Consider the following 22205-nt stretch of genomic DNA (forward strand, 5'->3'; position numbering starts at 1 on the left):
AAATTTTATAACCACCACTTAACACCGACTGCTTAGAATTCTAATAGCTTTGTCTCCTTCAAATCTCTCTTAAAAAGTATAATCAATTTTACATCCCAGCTTCCTAGTTGCTGTTGGACTATTGAAACTCTCCTTATTTTGATGTCATGCAAGAATATGTTACTCTAAGATGTAAACCATAGACAGATGGCATTCCTCCATGTTGTTAGAAAAATCAATGCAAAGAGAGGAGGCTTGGAGATACCTGCAAGAGGTGAATGGCATTCCTTCAGAAGGTATTAAATCAGGTGAAAGAATGTAATATTGCCATCAGCGAGTGAAGTTCCCTGAATTTTTCTTAAAATAAGTTGTGGATGTAATTCACTTTTTACCCAATACCCTTGTACTAACATTATTCACTTGAGATGAAAGAATACTGTTTAAAATATCAGGATTTGAGAAATCTGATATTTTCCATCTCTCCAGCCACAAGGGGACTGTGGCATAGAAGATAATAATTTTCTCATTTTGATGCTCCTTTAAAGAATTCTATTTTTATTGCAGCTGAGATGGGAACTTTGTATGTCTCATCTTCCAGGTACACTAATTACCTAGATAATCTCAAACAGTGAAAATTTAAGTAGTTCTATAAAATGGATCAAGTCGCAAACCCCATTTTTGCATAACTTGTTTCTCTAATTGACTTGAACGTAACTGGAGGGGAGTGGAGGGAAGGAAGAAGAAGAGAAAAAGCACTTCCCTTATCTTACTCTAAAGATAAGACTAATACAGTTTTTATATCATATTAAATTTTTCACTTGAGTTAAAATAAAACATCACTATAAGAGAAACTTAAAGCAAGTCTTGAGATGTAGATAACCTGGACTGATTCCTTGCTCTGCCAGTGCAGAAGAACTCTGCAAGTTCAGAAGAATATCTCAAAGCTGATTTTTTTGCATATCCCTCTTAGTACTTACTATAACTAAGAATAACAGAAAAACTAAGCATGTTTGGAGAATGATGTGTTTTTTAATACATAAATATTATGTCTACTTTAATAGATATTTCTAACATAAATCTTTTGTAATACTGACTTTTTAAAGAGAAAATAAACAAAGCAAACCAAGTATCAGTTTCGCTAACCCACTGAGCTAAGACCCTAAGCTTAAATGCCTGGATTGTTTCTGAACTGGTGTTTTTGTAAATACTCTACTCTGCAATGTGTTGACATTGGTGATTTATTACAACTCTTACTTTAAAGCTATCAGCAGATTTATAGACTTAGTGGAAACGTAAAAATGACACATTACAAATGAGGGGGTTTAGTTTTATACAGAAAAAATGTCTTATTACTATGTGTATGTTATAATGGTTTCTATTATAATTTTCTGGTAGCCTTGGGAAAACCAATGGCAACATATGAGCAATTTAATGCCAATTTCATTTAGAGTAGAAAGAAGTTAGCTATCTGTGTGGGAGGCAAGGGAAAGGAATTTATGGTTATAGACAAAATATTCCAAGGACTTAATATCTAGGATCCTAATCTTAACTTTTTTTTTTGTTTGTTTTCTTTAAGCAAGTAATTGCACTTGCAAGTACATATATTCAAAATAAGGAACATTCTTGAATGGCATTTAAGCAGACCTTGGGCAATATCATGGTCATTGTGGCCCCTCAGACAAAAAAGGATGTTTTTCAGAGTTTAAAGTGGAGGTTGCAATTCTTCTTGGAACTACTTGGGTGTCCCAGGAAATTATGAATTCCAGATGTAAACCTATTCCTCCTATTCTTTTGCTTTTCATAAAAAGGTCTTGACATCTCATTTTTAAAATAGTGACAGAAACTTTTGTGTGAAAAGCATGACTATTCAGGAAAATGAATCTATGGAAGCTATTTCTTAACATGGCTTTCAGAAGATCTCTTTAGAATAAATTGTCTTGTTCTGATGGGTTTTATGCTGCACAGCACTGACAGTTAAGTGCTTAACAGAGTATCTGCATGGGCTCTGTATTGCTGTTGAACAAAACACAGAAGTTGAAGAAACACTAAATAAAACCCTACACTGAATACAGGAATAAAAGTGAAGTCTGAAGGACAATGAATACATTTTATGTGGTTTCCACAAGCATTATGTCCCAGGAAAAGGCATCCAGATATCACTTCTTTTCTGACAATAACTGGTCTGAAGCAGTTGATATTCTTTTAATTTATTTTTCTTTTTGTTAACTCAGTGTGAAAAATTTGATCAAGTTGCACTCCATAAATAGATGTGTCATAAGAGTGATATACTTTTTAAAAGGAAGAGCGAACTACATAGGGAATACAAAAGACTCTGAATGAAGCTACCAAGCTAGTTTTACCATTCTGAAGAGATGAATCTTTCATAAGAGACCGTATCATGACTGTGCCTAGAATAGGAAGGAGCCTTCTCTAAATTAGCTATTGAAATAGTACCTAGCTTTTTTGCTGTACAAAGGAAGGAAACTAATCTGGATTTAATCTTCTAGCAAGTAGGCAGTACCCTGATAGTGAAAGATCAAAAAATAAAGAAACTAGAGATAAGGGGTGAGGGGGAACCAGCACAGTTCAGCACCAAAACTCACAGGTGAAAAAAAAAAAGAAAAAAGAGGGAAAGAGGGATTGGGATTATATTTGCTCTTGCAAACAAACCGAAGTTGGTGTCCAGCAATACGATTCAAGAACTGCAATAGATTACAACATTGCATGTATCTGACATAGATGAATTACTAGAAAATTTTATGTACACTGCAAATATAGGCTAAGAAAACTATTAGACCTATGATGGGGGCACAGAAAACATTGTCCCAGTGCACTTTGGGCAAGACTAAGCTTGAATTTACTGTTACAGATAACTGAGAAAGAGTATACAGCAAACGTAATGATATAGCAAAATCTGTTTTCCTTTAAAACTGTGACAACAAAAAGTTTGGAAAACACAAGGAAGAAACTTCAATTTCTAAAATGCATCTAGTTTACATTTTTTTAAGTCTTGAATGAGATTTCATAAATGAATAGTGAAATATCATTCAACTTTAAAACCACTGGAGCACCTTTATCTTATTCTGACAACTAAAGTACGCTGCTGTGGCTCCTCCTAACAGTATGCTTTCATCCAAAGGTTTTTATACATACACAAATACTTTTATATGTGTGTGTATATATATGCATATGTATATACACATATATATGTGCGTGTATATATATATGTAGATCGTGTCATGATGCTCCTCATATATTTTTTAAAGAATTAGAAAAATGTGGCAAATGACATTCCCACAAAGAAGTGGGATTGTTTGCTCCCAAAATGGAAATGCAAAGATTTATCACAGTAATTTCTATGGGTCACAAGATCACATACTTTGATGTTTTTCGAGAACTAGTTTCTCTCATTTAAATTTAACTGAAATAATTTATGTCCACTAACTTGTGAATATTTCTTGTTTGTCTTCATGTTGTTCGGCACTGCAGCACAAAATGGGGGTTATGGAATGTTTGCTTGGGATAATTGATGGTGTTGCCATGGGGCCCAAAGTATCTCTCCATATACTAGTGGGTTTTATGTCATTTTGCCTCTGAAATTTGTTTTAAATAATAACGCCGACAGCTCTCATTTTTCCTTTGTTAGATCTCAGTGACTGTTATTGGATATTTATTTTTAGAAGCACAAACATATTACAAAAAAATACATAAGCCCATTGAGGATGAATAAAATATCTCCATAGTAACATTGTGGATAGTGATTTATGACTGGTTATAGACAGATTGACAAACTTCAGCCCTAAAACTGTATCAGGATTTGTTAGCATAGTCTCCTGAGCCCAAAAGTAACTTCAGAAGTTAAAAGACCTTTTCTCTCTTCTGTAGTTATTTGGCAGCAATGACTGATTTTTTCCAGATCTGAATAAAAATGAAAATTTATATTATTAGTTTTTATAGAATCAGCTGCAAATGCAACCAAAAACATCCCCTCAAGGCAAATGAATATTTTGGCTTTGCTTGTTTTTTCACAGGAGAAATCATACCACAATCATGTATTTTATGTTTATTTTATAATATGTTTAAATTATATATTAAATAGTTTGGTTTGAAATGAGTAGTTGATATTGATGTTCATACACTGCGGAAGTTTTCATCTGCAGCATAATATTCATGGTGATCACATTATATTTTATGGCCCATAGGTTCTTAGAAGTCCATTTAGGAATTAGTTTTTTCTCTCTTGACATTAGTGTACCCATATCCAGCACTGTATTATGCATAGCCACTGTGCAATCAGGAGCTCCCTGTGGCTCCACAGGCTCACCTGTGTAAACAAGAGTGAGCTTAAATTCTCTCAACTTCCTCACAGTTTGCCTTGAGCTTGTGTAACTTACTTGCTGTTTACATATTCCATCAGTTGTCTGTGTCAAGCTTTCATACACAAATCAGAGAAAAACATGCAAGCAACTATGATTTTTAAAGCTAAAAGACACCATGTTTATGGTATAGCAAATTAGATGGTTTTGAAATCCACCCTTGAAATAGGTGCAATTTCTGTTCCTTTCATCTAAACAGTTCTGTATTTCCCAGGAACCTGGTGGCAAACAGTAGTTCATTACAGGCATGAGTCATAATTATGTTCTTTCTCTCTTGTTTAAGTTGTTCGAGTTCATGAATTTTTTGGCTGAGAATGTCATCTTCTGTTACATGGGACTTGCACTATTCACGTTTCAAAATCATATCTTCAATCCTCTTTTTATCTTTGGTGCATTTGTATCCTTTGCTTTAAAGAAGTATATATCTACGTACATATATATGTGTGTATATATATTTATACATATAAAGAACGTGTTCCATGTGAAGAAAAAAAAATAAATCAACAAGCAAACCAATTAGTTTCTTAAATACTAAAAATCAATTTTTTGGTCAAGTCAAAAGGCAATCATCTTCATTACATATATTTCAATAACGGGTTCAATGCATGTAAGCACATGGTCTTCTGGCAGTTGCTGTTTTGCAGATCTGCTATAAGGCAAAGAACTTTAATCTAGGTGGGGAACTTTTGCCACCAGTTTACAAGTGGGGTGGGAAATTAGGATGTGTACAGGGACAAAAGTCGGGACAGGTGCAGGCACACAAAACCTTTTTGCCTGTCCAGAGCCAGTGCAGATCCACAAACTGTACAGTTGCCTCCAGAGAGACATGTGCCATGAGCAGAACTTCCCCAAAGCTACCTAAATGATACTAAGTCCTTAAAAATAAAACAGTTCTGAATTTCTCCAATCTTTCCTTCTTTGTATGTCATATTTTCAGTGTATATGGATTTATTTACACTTAAAAGATTTGTAAGAAGAGTCTCTGTCCAAATCTGCCATAGTTTCTCAATAAATCTGTTGCTTTCTTGTACAGTGCTACAGATGCTTTCCACACTGACAATTTACACAATGATTCTTTCGGCTCAGAGCAGCAGCCCTTTGCTTATCACTCCTTGATGAACTGTAATAGCTTTGAAAGTTGGGATCATACTCTTTATTTGCAGTAATTCTTATCTGTCATTTCCAAACGAATACTAAGAACTGCATCACTGCTCCCTTGGCTACAGGTTGGGTTAGATGGCAGAGAGGACACCAATAGCCTATTCCACCCCACCACCACAACAATGTGAGTACAATACTGTATCCTGCACTCCTAGCATGGGAAGACAGTTGAACATAGGAACAGCAATGAGCACCCCAGGTGGGGACAGTACTGCAGAGCACTGCAGGGACCTGGCTCTATCATTTCCTCTCACTAAGAGCCAACAGACCACAACAGGGTTGCACAGGACATGTGAAGCAACCGTTGCTAATGCATGTTCTCCCAAGTCCATACGAGCTTTAAGCAGATTTTAGCCCAGCAGATACAAAACATACAGACATTGCCACTCAAGTATTTCCTCTATTCTAAAAGTGCCAAAACTGAGCCCTAAGCATCACAAAACAAGGAAAGGGCAGAACATGCTAAAAACATGCATAAGGAACTCTGATTATCTTTTTTTTATTTTTTTTTAAATCTGAAATAACCTCATGTTTCTAATGAAGACAACTTTTGTGATCATCACACAGGAGTCATAGAGGACCCCTTTAGAAAAACTGCCAAAGAAAAAGCATTAAAAAAAAAAAAAAAAAGCCAAGAGTGCTGGATATAGACAATATGAATTGTCAGGAAATAAGAAAGCAATAATCATGTCCAAAAGCGCATTTATTCTTTGCAAATTGCTGCTCAAGGAGATAATGCCATCTCTGCAACTGATGCTGGCCATTTTACCACAGGAATGAAGATGAAGTCACATGTGATATAAATGCAATGAGTAGAAGTAGAGTGAAGTTGGATATGTAATGCTGAATATATAACCAGGATGTCTGGGGAAGACAATATCTGCCACTGAACAGTTCTATAATGAAATTTGAACCAGAAAGATCTGATATATAAAATATGAAGGAATATAATCTCATATTCATTTTAATTACACTTTTAAAATAAGTTTGGATAAATGCTGGGTTTAAGTTAACTGGTTTTGTCAGAAGTTCCTCCACCATTTTCCTCAACATTTTACATGTTAGGTGGCAGTTTTTGTTGCAAGAGCTTGCAACATATACCCGCTTACTTTCCTTTTGAATTTGGGTCGAAAACGAAAGATTGCCAGGAACTTTCAGCACATGATGATGTTCTCAGGTAAGTTCTATTTTGCTATTTTTCCTGTCCATTTAACAACTGACAAAGATATAAATCTAACACTAGAAAAGCCACATTTATTACAAAGTTATCATTATCTTAAAACTCATTATAGTCTTTTCAAAGCTAATGAAGCAAATGAATGTATTCACATTAACTTCACTGTGCTCTGGACCTATTTTAATGAACTTTTTTGAAACCTACCACCCAGAAAGCTGATCTGTCAATCCATTGTCCTCCATCTGTCTACACTCCCATGTCAATTTGGGATACCATGGTTTTCTGTTGTGTTGTTTTAGAGGCATTTGTAGTATACCTGACAGAATGCTTATGTACCAGCAAGTAAAGATGCAACTGTTAAAGTGTTAGTACTGATACTCAAATCAGTGGTCTGTGGTAAATTCTTTAGCTTTAGGAACAGTTTTACTTTGAAACATAAGGCTAGGAGAATTTAATTACACAGAACTTTTCATATGTATGTCAGCCTGATATTTGAGTACTTTATTTTCCAAATTCAGATTTTATTTATTTTTAACTGGTTAATATTGTAGAATTAAAAAAAAAAAAAAAATCCAGAAGAGGGGGTGATGCTCTATACTGATTTGTGCATCATCACCTGTACTGTTAAAATCTCAGCAAGATTCTGTATTTTTGGACTTCCCCAAGCTAGAAATATCTCCACTTGACTTTATAATGCTAGTTAGGAAAAACTCACTTATAAGCTAAGAATATTTGTTTAGTAAAAGACAGAAACACAGTAGCACAATGCCACTTATGAAATAATTTTATAAAATTTTATTTTCTTCATTTTCCTGCTTTTTTATACAAAAACATGCACCAGATTTTTATGGATAAAAGTTCTTGATTGACAGCCTTAATGTACACTGATCTATTTAGCCAGATAACAAGTAAAAATAAAATGCACCACATTTCAAGCTTCCTCATCAGGAGTTCTCCACATCAGGGTGCCTCATTTGAGCATCTATGTAATTTCATCTCTCTAGGCAGCGACACAGTAGTTCATTTCTATATCCATTCAATCCTTCTGCTAAAAGCTGCCATTGAAAATGTCAGTTAATACCAGCTAGATTGTAGTGAGAGATGATGACATACATCCATTAGGAACTGGCTTTCAGGCTGCCTGCTCACCTACAGTTGTTAGCCATGTAAGATGTATATGTAGATCACTCCAGTAAAGTTAGCAGGTGGCCAAGAGCATGAAAAATAGCTTTGTATTATTAGTTACTTGGTATCCGGACTCAATTATTTGTTTTGGGTTTTATCAGTATAGAAAGAATGCTTTCTAAACTACAGAATTAAAAATCTTCAAAATTATATCTTATTATTCACCTTTTCTGTCCTTGTTTTCTCCAGTCAAATTTCATTCTCCCCAGAGCTAGAAGCAGAGAGCAGCCTGCAGCCAATAACTGAACGTGAGAACTCACATGTTAGCATTCCACTACAATCTGGCAGCTGAGAACTGAAAATAGTAACATTCAAAACTTCTAAAATATAAATGTTCAAATTCTTGGAAAAGCAATTTTTAACTGTTTTCAAAGAAACACTGAATTTTGTAGAGAAAAATGTCTTTACAACACTATAAAAAAAAGTAAATGCCATCATCTGCAAGTAGAGCAATAAAGACTGACTGCTTCTCACACTGCCAGCAGATTCACACTTCACAGAACACTTAGGATATATGGGGCTTCTGTGTAATTGTATTTTTTAATATACACTAGGATTTGTGCTTACTTACCAATAACATTCTCATTTACTAGAAACATCATACTGTATATAGCAATAAACAGAGAAGAAAATTACTGCCACAAGAGACATGCTTCTGACACAAGTAAACAAGGCATGGAATTTGAGTTTGGAGGAAGATGCTTACTGCCTACACAAGATCAACAGCAATATTCTGGTGTAGCATCAGGTTCTAGTCAGTCGGGGGAAAACTGGGCTTAGCTCACTGCAGCATCACACACTCAGATTTAAACAATGAATTTGGGGTTAGGTTTGGGGTTTTTTTCATTTTATCACTAACAAATGCTCCAAACATTTACTGCTTTACTTACTGAATTTTACTGCCATAATCACCATGAATATTGAAGCCTGAAAAATGCAGCTATGGTCAGGCAAGTGCACTGCTGATTATTATTTGTGTATACCTTACTCTGCAAAGAATTCTACTGAAGCCATTAAGTTCTACTTTTTGAGCTGTATTAACAAATTTGAGAAAAGGTGGAAGAGTTAGCCTTGGAAGTAGATTATGTAGCATTTTGATTTATTACATTCTTCATCTGCTTCTGTCACTCCTCTAACACCACATGACAGAGGGTGGATTCACTTTACGTTTACAAACATGTTTAATCATGATTCCTGAGAGTATTCCATTGTAAATCAAAACTAGATTAGTCCTCTCATAATTAGGCCTGAGCTTCTCAGATTAAGCTCAGCATCAGCTAATATGTGGATGCCAGAGGTCTCTGCTCATGTAAAAAAGAAATATTTTAATGTCTTAAATTGTAAATGAGCTATCACTATACACTAGTGTTCATGCTGCATGAAAAATGCCTCAGTTCAGTTCACTCCCTGTTATAATGCTTTTAACTGGTAAGAAAAATTAAAAGGGAAGGAAACTAAATGGATCCAGATGCGTTTATTCATGGCACTAACATGTTTGATATTTGGGCATTACTGCCACATGACCAGGAGGAGACTATTTCACAGCAACAATACTGCACCTTCCACTCTCTGTCCAATATCTCTATTTACTTTTCACTGTGCTTTCCTCTTCTCTACAGCATAAAAATCAGCAAGAGAGAGTATGGTGGGATACAATGCTACAAAAGTGACTATTGTTAAAATAAGATATTACAACAGCAGCAGAGTCTGAAAGAGTCGAACGCAAGTGCAGGAACAAAATAAAAAAGAATGTCTATGTACAGGCAGCTGCTGTGCAGACATTTACACCTGCACACTCACACATACGTGGTGGTGGGAAGTGTCAAAGTGAACCTTTCCAAGCACACAGATACAAAAATCAGCTAAAAGAGAAAAGAAAGCAAGGAAGAAAAGAGCAGAGAACTATGGTTGAAACCAAAACACCAGATTTACATACAGAAAGTCTTCTTTCATGGCAGATTCTCTTCACACTACCCACAAACAGTACTGCCCTCAAAGGCTCTTCAGGGAGATGGGTTCAGAGTGATGTGTGCTTGTGGAGCACTAGCAAAGGACAGGTAAAAGCCCAATAGAACACACCTTTTCTAGCCTGTGGACCTCTGAATCTTAACCCTAAGGGTGGTTTTGGAGGTGTTGACACAGTAAAGTGTGGATGATTTTCTGGCAAAGAACGGCCACATACCCAGATCAGCAAGTGCCTACGTGGAGTTCGACATGAACCAAGGGACAGCTAAAGGTGAAGGAGGATGGGAGTGAGGCACTGGGAGTGAGAATCCCAGCAAGATAAGAAGGAGCTGGAATTTACTGAGTTGCTAAATTGAGGACTGTTGGAAAACTTTGAAGGTCAGGTTCTCACACCTGTGCTAACCAATTATATGTTAGTTGTTAAGGGCCTTAAAGATATGTATTCAATCACAATGGGCCAAGTTAGTGTAAACAACTTTAAGAAATAGTATATAAAGAGTTAGTTTTCTATAATAAATGGCTTTTGTCTGATCACATTGATCTCTGACTGAGTCCATTCCACGACAGTAAAGAGTGTCCTTTAATGGTTGGCACAGCTAGCACAAAAAATCTGATAGAAAATCTGTGATAGAGCCCAAAGGAACAACAGATCACATCAAAGATGTGGAGCTGCTATCAGTGCGGCATCTTTGAGAGATGAGGGGAGAGAATCTTTGCCAGTGGTTCATCACTGTTTTCCTTCTACTGTGCCACTCTCTCCAGGTGTAGCTGGGGTGCCAAAGTCCACTGGAGCAGATCATTCCATTGTGATACGTTGGTATTTTTCCCTGAGGTGTTACAGAAAATGTAACCTTCTTTATCTTCAGCCTATTTCAGTATCTTTCTGTCTTTTCTTAGATGGCTAAAATTCCTTTCCTTCATGTTGTTACCTGGCATGTATTTTAATATATATATAATAGTGTTCCTTGCTTCTCATTGAGTCTTTACATTTTAGTTTGCATTCATCTGCTTCCCACTGCTTTAGTTGGAAGCAAATGCTTTGTTTGATTATTTATTTTACTTTAGACATGGTTTTAGCTGAAACTGAATTAGCTTTTCTGCGTTGAGCCTTTCATTAATGAAAAATGCAGTGGAAGCACTCACTGTTTCTCTAAACTGAAGAAATACCCAACCCACTGCTCAATAAGCAGAGTCTTAATGACATATTAATTAATGTTTTTATGTATATATATGTTCCTTCTTACCAAAAGAGATAGTCTAAATTTAATATTGTACATATCAGTGTGATGCAGTTGTGGAAAACAGCATTGTTTTCCACCAAAAGAAAGTCATCAATAAGTAATTTAAGCATTTCATCTGAGCTAGTCGTCTAGATTACCACTATAACCACCGGGAAAAAATCATTTCAAGAGTGGCTCAATCCACCCTCAGATACGTTTAAAATAAGCTGATATCTCTTTTCCCATAAGAAAATAGAAAGGTATGTGCATCCTTAGAGATGTATTTTACTAAAATCGAGGACAAGATCACTTGTTGACTGTAGCGTTATTTTCATAAAAGCAGAGATTTTAAGTCTGCTGCAACTAACCATTTTCAGCTAGTGTAAAGCTACAGTCTGGTACTTACTTGCAGAAATGGTTTTGTGTTATTCTCTGGATAAACTGTCCCCTCTTGTACACCAAATAATTCACATTCTAGCTATGTAATCTTAAAAAGCTTTAAAGCTCTATTTCAAAAATAGCTGCATTTAGCAGCTGATTAAATGATTCTGCATATACTATCAGTGCTTTACAAGAGGTTTAATTACTAGATTTATTCTCTCAATACTTGCAAAGTACATTTTGAATTCAGTGTGTAATGTATACATGTAATGGCTTTGATCTCTGTACTTCTTTTGTGGATTACTTTTTTTTTTTTAGAAATATATAAAGTAAATTTAAATAGATAAACGAAGAGCACTGGGAAATACAGAGTATTATTTGGTTTATGCATCCTGAGGGCTGGAAGCACGAGCAGGCTTTTCTAACCCTTCTTTTTTAAAATGTATCACTCTGTGAGGACCTATTTAGTCAGCTTATTACTACCTATGGGGCTTTTTTTTAAACTCTTTAGCTATTTTCTCCATGTTTGTAAGGTTTTGTTTATTCAAGTCTCTGCAGGTATATAATTTTACAACTACTGTAATATTTCAAGTACATTAAGAGCTAAAAATCTACAATTATTTTGTATCCCCTTTTTTAAATACTTAAAATCATCTTTTAAGAAGCACTGGTTTCAAGTCACATTTTTCTGACTATTCTTAGCGCATTAGAATATTTTAATAAAATTTTAAAGAAATCTATTTTTTCAAGCAAGAAATGGGCAACCTATTTGGGTACTAATTTTCATGCCAACACTCTTTCTCACTTGCATTTGGTTTCATGAGTAGTCCCACTGAAGTCAGTAAATCAACACAGGGAATAGATTTCTTTTTTAACATGCCCAAAGTTTTAACTACTATTTAATTTGCCATTGTTCAACACAAAGAATTCCCTGGATGTAAAGAAAATGTTTGATTATTATGTGAATCTTCATTGTCCACTTTTGCAAAGTTGCTTACATTGCATTAAGTACCATTCTCTCAATCAGGACAATTCAGCATTTTATAAATTATAATCATGGTCTGAAAATTTCCTCTGCCTGGGAATTAAGTTTAGGCTGAAAAGAGTAAAATTCTGGTTTTCCATCACATTAAGTTCATAATTCTTGACGGTTTTTTTTAGGTTTACGTGGTGCAATAGCATTTGCATTGGCTATTCGAGACACAGAATCCCAACCCAAACAAATGATGTTTACAACAGCACTGCTTATCGTGCTTTTCACAGTCTGGGTATTTGGTGGGGGCACAACACCGATGCTCACATGGCTTCAGATCAGGTTAGTACTGTCTTTACAATATTAACAATGAAAATAACACACAATCACTATAGATCAATCACTAAATTCTTACAGCTTTCTCAGGTTACTTATATAGTTTTAAATACACTTTTACAAGCATGAATGAAGTATTTGGCTACCTGGTAGAGGCTCCAGACCACAAGGAACTGGTTCTTCTCAAGTTCATTATGGGTTTGGACCTAGGTCAGACCTATCCTCATTTTGTAAGAGTCTGTTTCTCTACTGTTCATTTTAAACACTGTGATTGTTTGCCCTATCCTTCTTACTGTTGAAGAGCAAGCTATAAAGTCAGACTTTTCCCTCATCTAGAAATATGTATTTATTACACAAACGTCATAAATAATGTATTTCTCGTTATAATGTGAATATACTAGAAAAATTTACCTGCATTGGTATATCATTCAGCCTGGACTGATCATCATTCAAAATTTACCTGCATTGGTATATCATTCAGCCTGGACTGGTGCATCATTCAGCCACTAATTTATTACTCATTGTTTTATATATGCTCCTTCACTGTATTATTTTTTACATTACTTCATAATCACTTTTATTCACAGAAAGCTATGAAAGACAAGGGAGGTTAAATAAGAGAGAGGGAAATAGGAAGCTGGAATAAGAAGTATCTAATTTAAAAGTCATATCCTGCAATGTGCTTTTTTGAAACCCACTTTTATCAGTGTGATGCTATTCCTGAGTTCTGGTTTCTTCATAATCCATTTAGAACTCACTGCCATGATTCATAAGGTCACCAAACCTCAGTACCAAGATAGCCTTGTAATTCACAATTCCTTATAATTTATTTTATATAGCATATGCTTTCTTTGTTTACAAAATGATGTCTGATTAACAAGCCTTCCTGTCAGACTTGCTATAAAATACCAGCTGAAGATACCTAAACTGGAGCTTTAACAAAAAGCATAGGTAAAAGCTTGCAGACAAAATAAGGCCTAGTGTACAAGTGTATTGTATAAACAAAAATGCAGGCATCCATATGCTTTCTATTTCTGTGACAGTTCAATTATTTTTCATGACACCTCTCATGTCCAATAATGTCAATCAAGTTTGGATATACTCTGCCAGTACTAGCCATCTTTCTGAGATTTGCCACTTTTTCACTGTCAGTCAGCAACAGGGTTGCTCCATATGGCAACTGGGTGAGAAGCAGTATTCTCATTAAATCTTGTGGACCAAATGAGTTTGAATTACTATAACAGGAGATTAAGGAATACTTCTGAGAATACAGTAAGGGGAAAAGCAGGTAGACAGTAGTCATGTGTATAGTCTAAGGACTTAGGTCACTAGATGTCTGACCTGGTCTAGATCTTTAGGTAATTTTTAAATTAATATTGTCAAGTGCTTTCACTAACACAAGAAATTTAGCTGGAGGAAATGGCATTTCTTCTGCTACTTAGTGCTACCCAGAGGTGGGAAGGACCACAAGACTGCAAGTGAGGGGTTGATTCTCTTATTAACTACACCCTTCAATGCAAGCATGTGCTTTCTTTACCCACATGTACAACTGATTTTACCAAAGATGCTGAAAGTAGACAGTCATTATTGGTCTGAAATGCTCATCTCTTTGGTGATGTCCGCTGAATCCCAGCAGATTTACCAATCAATTTGGGTTTGTAACTGGGATGCAGATTTTCTTACTATAAAGCTATTAGGTTTACAACTCCCACTTAATTTCTTGACATCAGAACATACAGCTTCATAAATTATGAGAGTGTAGTCAAAATGAGATAAAACTTAAAATAGACATCTTTAATTACAAATATATCTTGAGGCTCTGATTCCTCTTTCTAGTGAATATATTTAACTGTCTTTATATTTTATTACACTTCAATACAGAATTTTGTCCTTAGCTACTAGTATTTGTCATTTTAGTCTTAAGTAAGACTCCAAATTACACCACTTTGCTTGGTGCACTAACCCCATTATGCTTGGAGCTGTGCCTGAATGGCAATTCTGATCTGTGTCTATCCCCATCTTTTTTTTTTTTAATATATAAAATTAGAAGAAAAATATTATATTTTTCATGGTCATTTGAAGGGTTCAGCTCATAAAACCAAGGTAAACTGTATTATGAGTACAAAAATGTTATGACTATCTGTGAAGAGACTCATTGGAATGGCTTGGTATGTCACCAATTATAGGAAAAATGGTTGAAGCAACTATGTCTGTAAGCACAGAAAAGGGACACTGATCTTAAGCTGGGAGACTTAAGCGTTCAACTGATGTGAACTTATACTAGGCACCATCCCAGGGCAGTTTAAAACCACTTCTGTACTATTTCCTAGTACTGCAGGAAACAAGATTTACCATGATTGTTCAAATTCAAAGCAGACTGCTAGATCAGTTAATCTAAGCAACAAGAAATGAAGTTATTCACAGTATCAAAATTAAGTACCTTACAGGAAATGGCTGCTTTAAGGTCTCAGCAACTACAATGGATTTCCTCACTTGACCCATGAGTTGCTGTATAGGTAAACCTTCTCAGGAGACAGGAACAGTCAAAAATACAGTGGGTAAACAAATAAGAATCCAAAATGGATTGTGGGTTTTTTTGCCAGTTAACCATTTCATCATTAAATTATTATCTAGCAGGTCATATATTCAATTGAACAGGAAGCATTCAGAGAATAACAGACAGGAAGATGTGATTTCTGAGACTATTTGCATTAATTGAATCTTATTCATGCGCATCTTAATTGGTGCCCACTCTAGCTATGTGGAAGAGACTATAGTTCCTATCAGTAGTTCAGAAAATGCAACTCAACTCCTCAAGGTTAATCAAGTTTGTCTTACCCTAGAGAGTAGTGTTTTGAGTTTATATGTTACAGACTAACTTAGCCACATTTTCATTTTAAAACATGAATAAATCTGTCATCCATTAAGTTGAAGATACGTAAAAAATAATATAAATTACAAATAACACTAGTATATTTACCATTTGCTCTACCATAATGCATTACAATGCTAGTCAACATAAAAGACAATATTCAAGATCTGTACAGCCTTCTTATTGTATGGTATTTTCTACATATTATACTATGTTTCCATGATTTATTGCACTCTCTGTAATTTACACTGTGAAATTCTCATAATGGTGACCAAGACTCCTCACGTATCAGCAGTGTATAAGGGATTAGAACAAAGACAATTTTTAAAAAATAGTAGTAATAGTCTTCTGAAAAATCAATTTTGTTTCCATAATAGCTGGAATTCTCATAATCTTCCACCTCTCCTCACAGCAATAGCATCAGATTTGATTTTTTTTTTTCCTAGTTAAAATTCAACTTTATGTAAATGTAATCTGTCACTCTATTTTTAGAGAAGATGTGTCCTCAGAGATAACTACTAGATGAGTTATTCCAGGAATATATATGGCTTATACAACACTTGCAAATTGTTGCCAAAACACATAGTATGATTCTATAGTAAGATATATAATCAAAACTAACCATGTGCTACTGAAAAAGGCTCCATTTCCATCTCTCATTTAATACAGCAATATCACTCAGCTATTTCAAAATGTTGCAAAAGCCAACTGTGCTAAAAGCCTCTGTAAAAAAGAAGCTTAAATGGATCCCAGCACTTCACCCAAGTTTATTAAGATTCACAATTCTAGATTCCTTCATTTAACAAACAAATTGCACTGAAACATGCTCCTACTTAAGCTATAGCTTTAATATAAGACAGGCTCTGAAAGCCTTGGAAACCTGACCTGCTAATGGCACAATCCATGTCTATGTGTTTCTATATCTAAAAACACAGTTTTAAAAGAAATCTACAGCTACATTTCTCATTACTGGTATACTTACTCTTAGAGTAGCCTTCAAAATGAGCCTTAAAATTCTTGAAAAAGTCTGAATATTTTTTAATTGTTCTAAAAGAACGAGACATACATTTTCAGAAATTTATTTATTTTAGCTGTCTCTTCTCTTTAGATACCTGAAACTCTGACCTTCAGGAAGTGTTGAGTGCTCACTTTCTGAAAATGTGGTCCTATTTAAGTGTTCCCAGTTGTCTGGCACAGTAACATAACATTCCTGGGCACAGAGGCATATGTGCAGTCTGTTACAGTGTTATCAGCTGGCACACTGAGAGCAGAACTGGTTGCACCAGGTTCCTAAATAATACATTGTCTTTTGCCTTATATGAGAGTTACAAGTAACAAAAAAAAAAAAAAAAAAAATTGCCTTTTCTCCCCATGTGAAAAGACCACAATATGCTGCTCTTGGCAGACAATGAATAAACCTGCATCAGTGTATGAGAATAATATCATGATACATCAACAGCAAAACTAATATAGCCATTTGAGTTCACAATCAAATTGAAGTATTCAATAAATGCGCCTTCAGAGATATTGAGTATTACCTGCTAATGCTTTTGGATATGTGTCTCCATTCCCCATACTCTGGTTAAAAATAGATAGCTACATTTTACAGCAAATCTGCAATGAGAGGTTTGGGAATAAAGGATTCACCTGACAGGCAATGCAAAAATACAAAGCTGTTAATAAAACATGTCCTACAAACGCATTTTGCTAGGTATTAGGTCCTGTTTGTTTATCATCACCTCCTCTGTAAAGGTTTGTCAAGGGATTTCCATACCTTTTTTGCATCTCTTTGCAACAGCTCTTCAGTGAATGAGGAGATTTTTATTCCCTAGTCTAAATAAATACCAGGCAGCACTGAACAGCAACTTTCAATACTGTGCCTATCTGGCCATTACCTTGAGTATGCATTCTACAAGCTGTCTCTACCTCTGTTCCTGGTTGCACTTAAAAACATTCGATTTCTAGTTTACCTAAAACTTCAGTTCCAAACTCAAAACTTCTTTAAACACCGATGCTACAGAGCTGACATAACACATTTTTGGGGGGTGACCAAGAATGTGAGTACAAACTCACATTCTCAGCAGGAGCAACTCCTCATTGCACTTTTCTAAGAGAAAGTACCAATCCAGAAAATTAAATTAACCAACACAAACTATTCTAATATTCAGCTGTTGCCTCCCTTACTTCTAAGTGACCCAACTTCTGGATTAATTTCCAGAGTTTTCCCAGAGCTCTGCCTATTCTTTTCACTGTTCAGATTCCAGCTTTATAACTACAGACAGCTATTTCTCTTTGCCCATCTAGGCAAAACTAAACCTAAAAATGCCAAGGTTATATGCTTCCAAAACTTTCTTTGCATGAGTGAAGCCAGAAGGTCTGTAATAGTGAACAGCAGCTGGTCACTCATCCACACTACACTGGCACAAATGCAACATAGCTTAACATAGTCAGTGATCTCTAAGAATATAAAACATAGAAATGCATCAAGAGTAAAAAATATAACTGAAAAAACAATATAATGCATGTAACAAGAATAAGAGGAGAGGATGCACATCTTGTAAATTAGGTTTCCTTAGATCTGTTCAAAATGAGTACATAAGCAAAAGTGGTATCATTGCTGTGAAGACTCCTTTCTCTTTTGTACATGAAACAATGCTAACTGGCTAGGAGTAGAGTGCAGGTAAACTGGGAGCAATATTGTTAACAGCATGAAAAAAATTATCTGCCATTTGCAAGGGTCAAGCATGCGGTAACCCCTGTCCAGGAGTTAAGCAATGAAGGAAAAGCAAAATCATTTACAGATTTGTATGTTGTGAAGTTATATATTTGTATGCTATGAAGCCACCAAAGTCAAGAGTTGCCTCAAGGGTTCATTTATTCATAGAATCATAGAATTTTTTAGGTTGGAAAAGACTTTTAAGATTATCAAGTCCAACCATTAACACTAACCCTTAACAGTAACACTGCCAAGTTCACCACTAAACCATGTCTCTTAGCACCACATCTACATGTCCTTTAAATACCTCAAGGATGGTGACGTAAACACTTTCCTAGGCAGCCTGTTCCAATGCTTGATAACCCTTTCGTTGAAGAAATTTTTCCTAATATCCAATCTAAACCTCACCTGGCACAACATAACACTAAACGTAAGAACGTAAGTACTCAGACTAGAAGCTGTGCAAAGATCTAGTGGAGGACATCTAGCCAACTCATACAATATATTGGTATTTTGACAAAGTCAACTTTTTAAAGAAAATTCCAAAGTTTTAGTCTGAGTTTTTATTGTTCCACTTCTAGAAGTCCCATCACAAAACATAAACAGACCATGTTCTTTTGTGGGCATTTCCTTATGGTATGGCTACAGCACTGTTTTCTAAATGAAAATGAAAAAAACATTATAAAGCTGTACCCAAAACATTTTGAGAACGTGGCTTAGCTGTTAATGCTTTTGAAATAAGTCCAACTATTTGACTATATCACATCTGAAACATAAAATTATAACATTAATCAGTGTTACAGTGTAAAACTTGGATGATCAAAACACTGCTACCTCCTAAATTCCCATCGACTTCCATATTTCCAATCCACTGTGTACAATAGGAAATGAGCATTAAGCAGACATCAGCAGCCAAAAGTCACGAGCCACCAGAGTTCAGTCATGGAGAATGCTAGTATACCCCTTTACAATGAAAATGCTTCATAGATAAGCTGTTCTTTCAAGAAATTGAGATTTTGGTTCCTTCAGTATCCGATACTTGAATCCATTGCTTCACTATCAAAGGCTAAGGTACTGTGTATGTTTACCAAAATATTGCATTAAGGATGCAGGTGGGCACTGGGGCTAAATACTGTGCTTTGACTGCTGTGACCATGGCTGTCTACCAGAAAAATAAAAGCATTGGTTGGTACAATAAGATTCTTTGTTTAACCCAGCCCTTTATCAACTCGTTACAGAATACTGAAAGACAGAACTTTATGATAGAGCAACTAGGCTAACGACATGACCTTGGCCAGTATTACAGCGCTACTGTATCAGTAACAAAAATATTCTTTTTCATTCTTCACAAACTCTACAGCAGTATTCCCTATGTTCAGCTGTGTTCAAAGAGATGCTGCAGAAAGACAGTTTAGAATGCCACCACAATATCATGGGGTTTGGAAAGAGTTCTGCCTTATCTAGAAAGGCAACAGTTGTGGTAAGAAATCTCAAGGGCTGAAATAGTGGTAAAAATATGACTGAACCTCAGGGCTCCAGAGCAAGGTGGTGCTGAGAAGAAGCCTTCTTTTTCCACAGCCTAAGAACAAAGAAGGATGCACTTTAGATCAAAAGATTAACAGATTGTTTTAGGCAGGGTGGATGGTGCTGCCTACATTACACATTTTTCCAGTTCTACAGAAAAATTGCTATTTTTTTCCTGTTTTTATAATGACATTCAAGTCTTTCTGATAAAAAAATATACCTGTTTCTGAGTTCTGCCAGAGTTAAGTTCTGATTTGCCATCATATGTCTATACCATCTGGATAGATTTATTCACTTGCCTTTGTCAATTTAATTATAAGAGAAACCTGCTTCAAGACCAAATTTGTAGAAATCTGTATGAATGGAATTTATGGGAGAGGTGGTGATATAACTGGACTCTTGAGAACCACAGTGTTTGCTAAACAGAATCGTTATTCAGACAATAAGACTGATTTTAAGATTATCTAAACAAGACTTAAGCAATGTTAAAACTCGTGATTTTCACATCACCCTCTCTTTGCAACATCTGCTGTGCTATGAGCACAAGGCTGAAATTGTGTTAATACTGTACTCAGTGGTCAAGCCATTACCCAAAACCGCTCACATTTAACTAGTTAGGAAATTCCTTTTGTTTAAGGCTTCTTCCATCACTATCTAGATTGGGGTTCTGCATCTTTACCTGATAATGAGGAAGACTTTCAGATGCAGAGGATGGATACAACCTGCAAAAGTTTGCCAGTCCAAAAGGACTGGCAGCACCTGTCTCTGGTATTATGGAGTTTTAAGAAGATGGTCAAATATAGGTCAAACACGCAAACTCAGGCAGAAGTCACATGTATCTCAGCCTTCCACTGACCTGAAAGCATTTGCATATGCTTGACAAGCTCCTGCCACAAAGCTTTAAGAGCAAAACGTACTGGGCCCTCATTATTGCTTCCCAGCAAGAGACTAAGCTCCCTCAGCTCCTGAGACACTATCTGTTACTGTAAATACAAGTAGTGAGAAACTTGAGACTCTTCTGTGTTAAAACTTTCAGAGTGATAAACTATTTACTGTAAATTCCCAAATCATGAAACAAATAATAGTAAGCCTTAAACACATTTTCTATGCCATATTGCAAATTTCTGTAGTCAAAAGTGGCTTAGAAACTTCAAATACATTGAAATTCAATGGAGATGGAGCTTCAAAAATTAGACTCAGACAGTTTCATGTGATGCTAAGTGGAGAAATGCCTTCTTGAGTCTTAACCCAGATAAGACATGATTATGGCACTAAAAAGAATGGTGTCCTGACAGCTGATCCAAGCAAAGAGGCTGCAGTCAGCCAAGGCTAGGAGGAGGGATCCTGCTGCCTGATGAAGAGAAGCTTCATCAGAATATTGTACTCTGTTGGTGAATTCTCCTCTGCTCATACAGAAGAGCATGAGATAGTACATCTCCTTGTGATCATTTGTTATGAACTAGATTCATGTAGGATCTTGATCTCTACTGCTCCTCATTTATTCCTAAATTAGGTGGAATGCTTATTCTGAGTAAATGCATCTTGGCCTTCCTTTTTCACCCTCATACAGGTGGCACAAGGATTATCACTCCTGAAACATAGCTACTAGTCCTTGATAATCTGAATGCAACAGCCAAGAGAATGTGACCCATAATTCAGTTATAAATTGTTATGAACCCACTTAATTGTTTAGCTTGTGTTCCTTTGAACACATTTTCTTTTCACAATTTGTCAAGAGTAAAGAAAGCCAATTTAGAAAAGGAGGTTTAATTAAAGGTTTTCTCCTGGCCTTGGCACGTTCTCTTTTCTATAACTGTATTCCTTTGGGTCATATTTCCCCTAGAGTCCTGGAAAACAGTTTACTGGAAGATCTGTTGATTTACTACTGAAAATAGAATGTCAGCACAAGTATCTTTAGCTGTAATTTGCAAGTAACCACAACACAGAGGCAAATAGTTCAATTAAAGGCAGTATGTTTTCAAGTGCTGTTATATTCCTGTGCACTTTGTACCATTTATTATTTCGTTTTGTTTTCAGAATACTCATAATCGGCCTAACTGGTATTCTCAGTAACAGAAATAGCTCCAATACACAAATGTCACTCTTTGTTTCCAGGGTCATGTTCCTTGTTAGCCATAGTACAGCGAGTATTTTAAATCATGCTACAATAAATTCTGTTGAGAGCCTAGTTTCAGCCTCTTCAGCCCATGGAGCTCCTTTTCATCCAGGTACACTTTCTACAGAGATCAGAGTCTTTGCTTGGAAAGTCTTTTAAGCCCTAACAAAACCCTCTGAAATCCAGAAATACATGTAATTTAATATACAAGTCTAACCATTTAG

General features: G+C 35.7%; 1 protein-coding gene across 1 annotated transcript in view; it reads left to right on the forward strand.

The window, feature by feature from the left end:
• SLC9A9 (solute carrier family 9 member A9) overlaps nucleotides 1–22205 on the forward strand; it is a gene marked incomplete at both ends in the record, with an annotated part of 196716 nt that overhangs the window by 105609 nt on the left and 68902 nt on the right. Inside the window, 3 exons of the mRNA XM_080623099.1 lie at nucleotides 4639–4752; nucleotides 6582–6693; nucleotides 12606–12759. Of these exons, the coding sequence (XP_080479225.1) occupies nucleotides 4639–4752; nucleotides 6582–6693; nucleotides 12606–12759 (380 nt within the window). The remainder of the gene's footprint in view (nucleotides 1–4638; nucleotides 4753–6581; nucleotides 6694–12605; nucleotides 12760–22205) is intronic.

Source organism: Psittacula echo, assembly GCF_963264785.1.
Source record: "Psittacula echo genome assembly, chromosome: 7".
In the NCBI taxonomy this organism is placed as follows: domain Eukaryota; kingdom Metazoa; phylum Chordata; class Aves; order Psittaciformes; family Psittacidae; genus Psittacula; species Psittacula echo.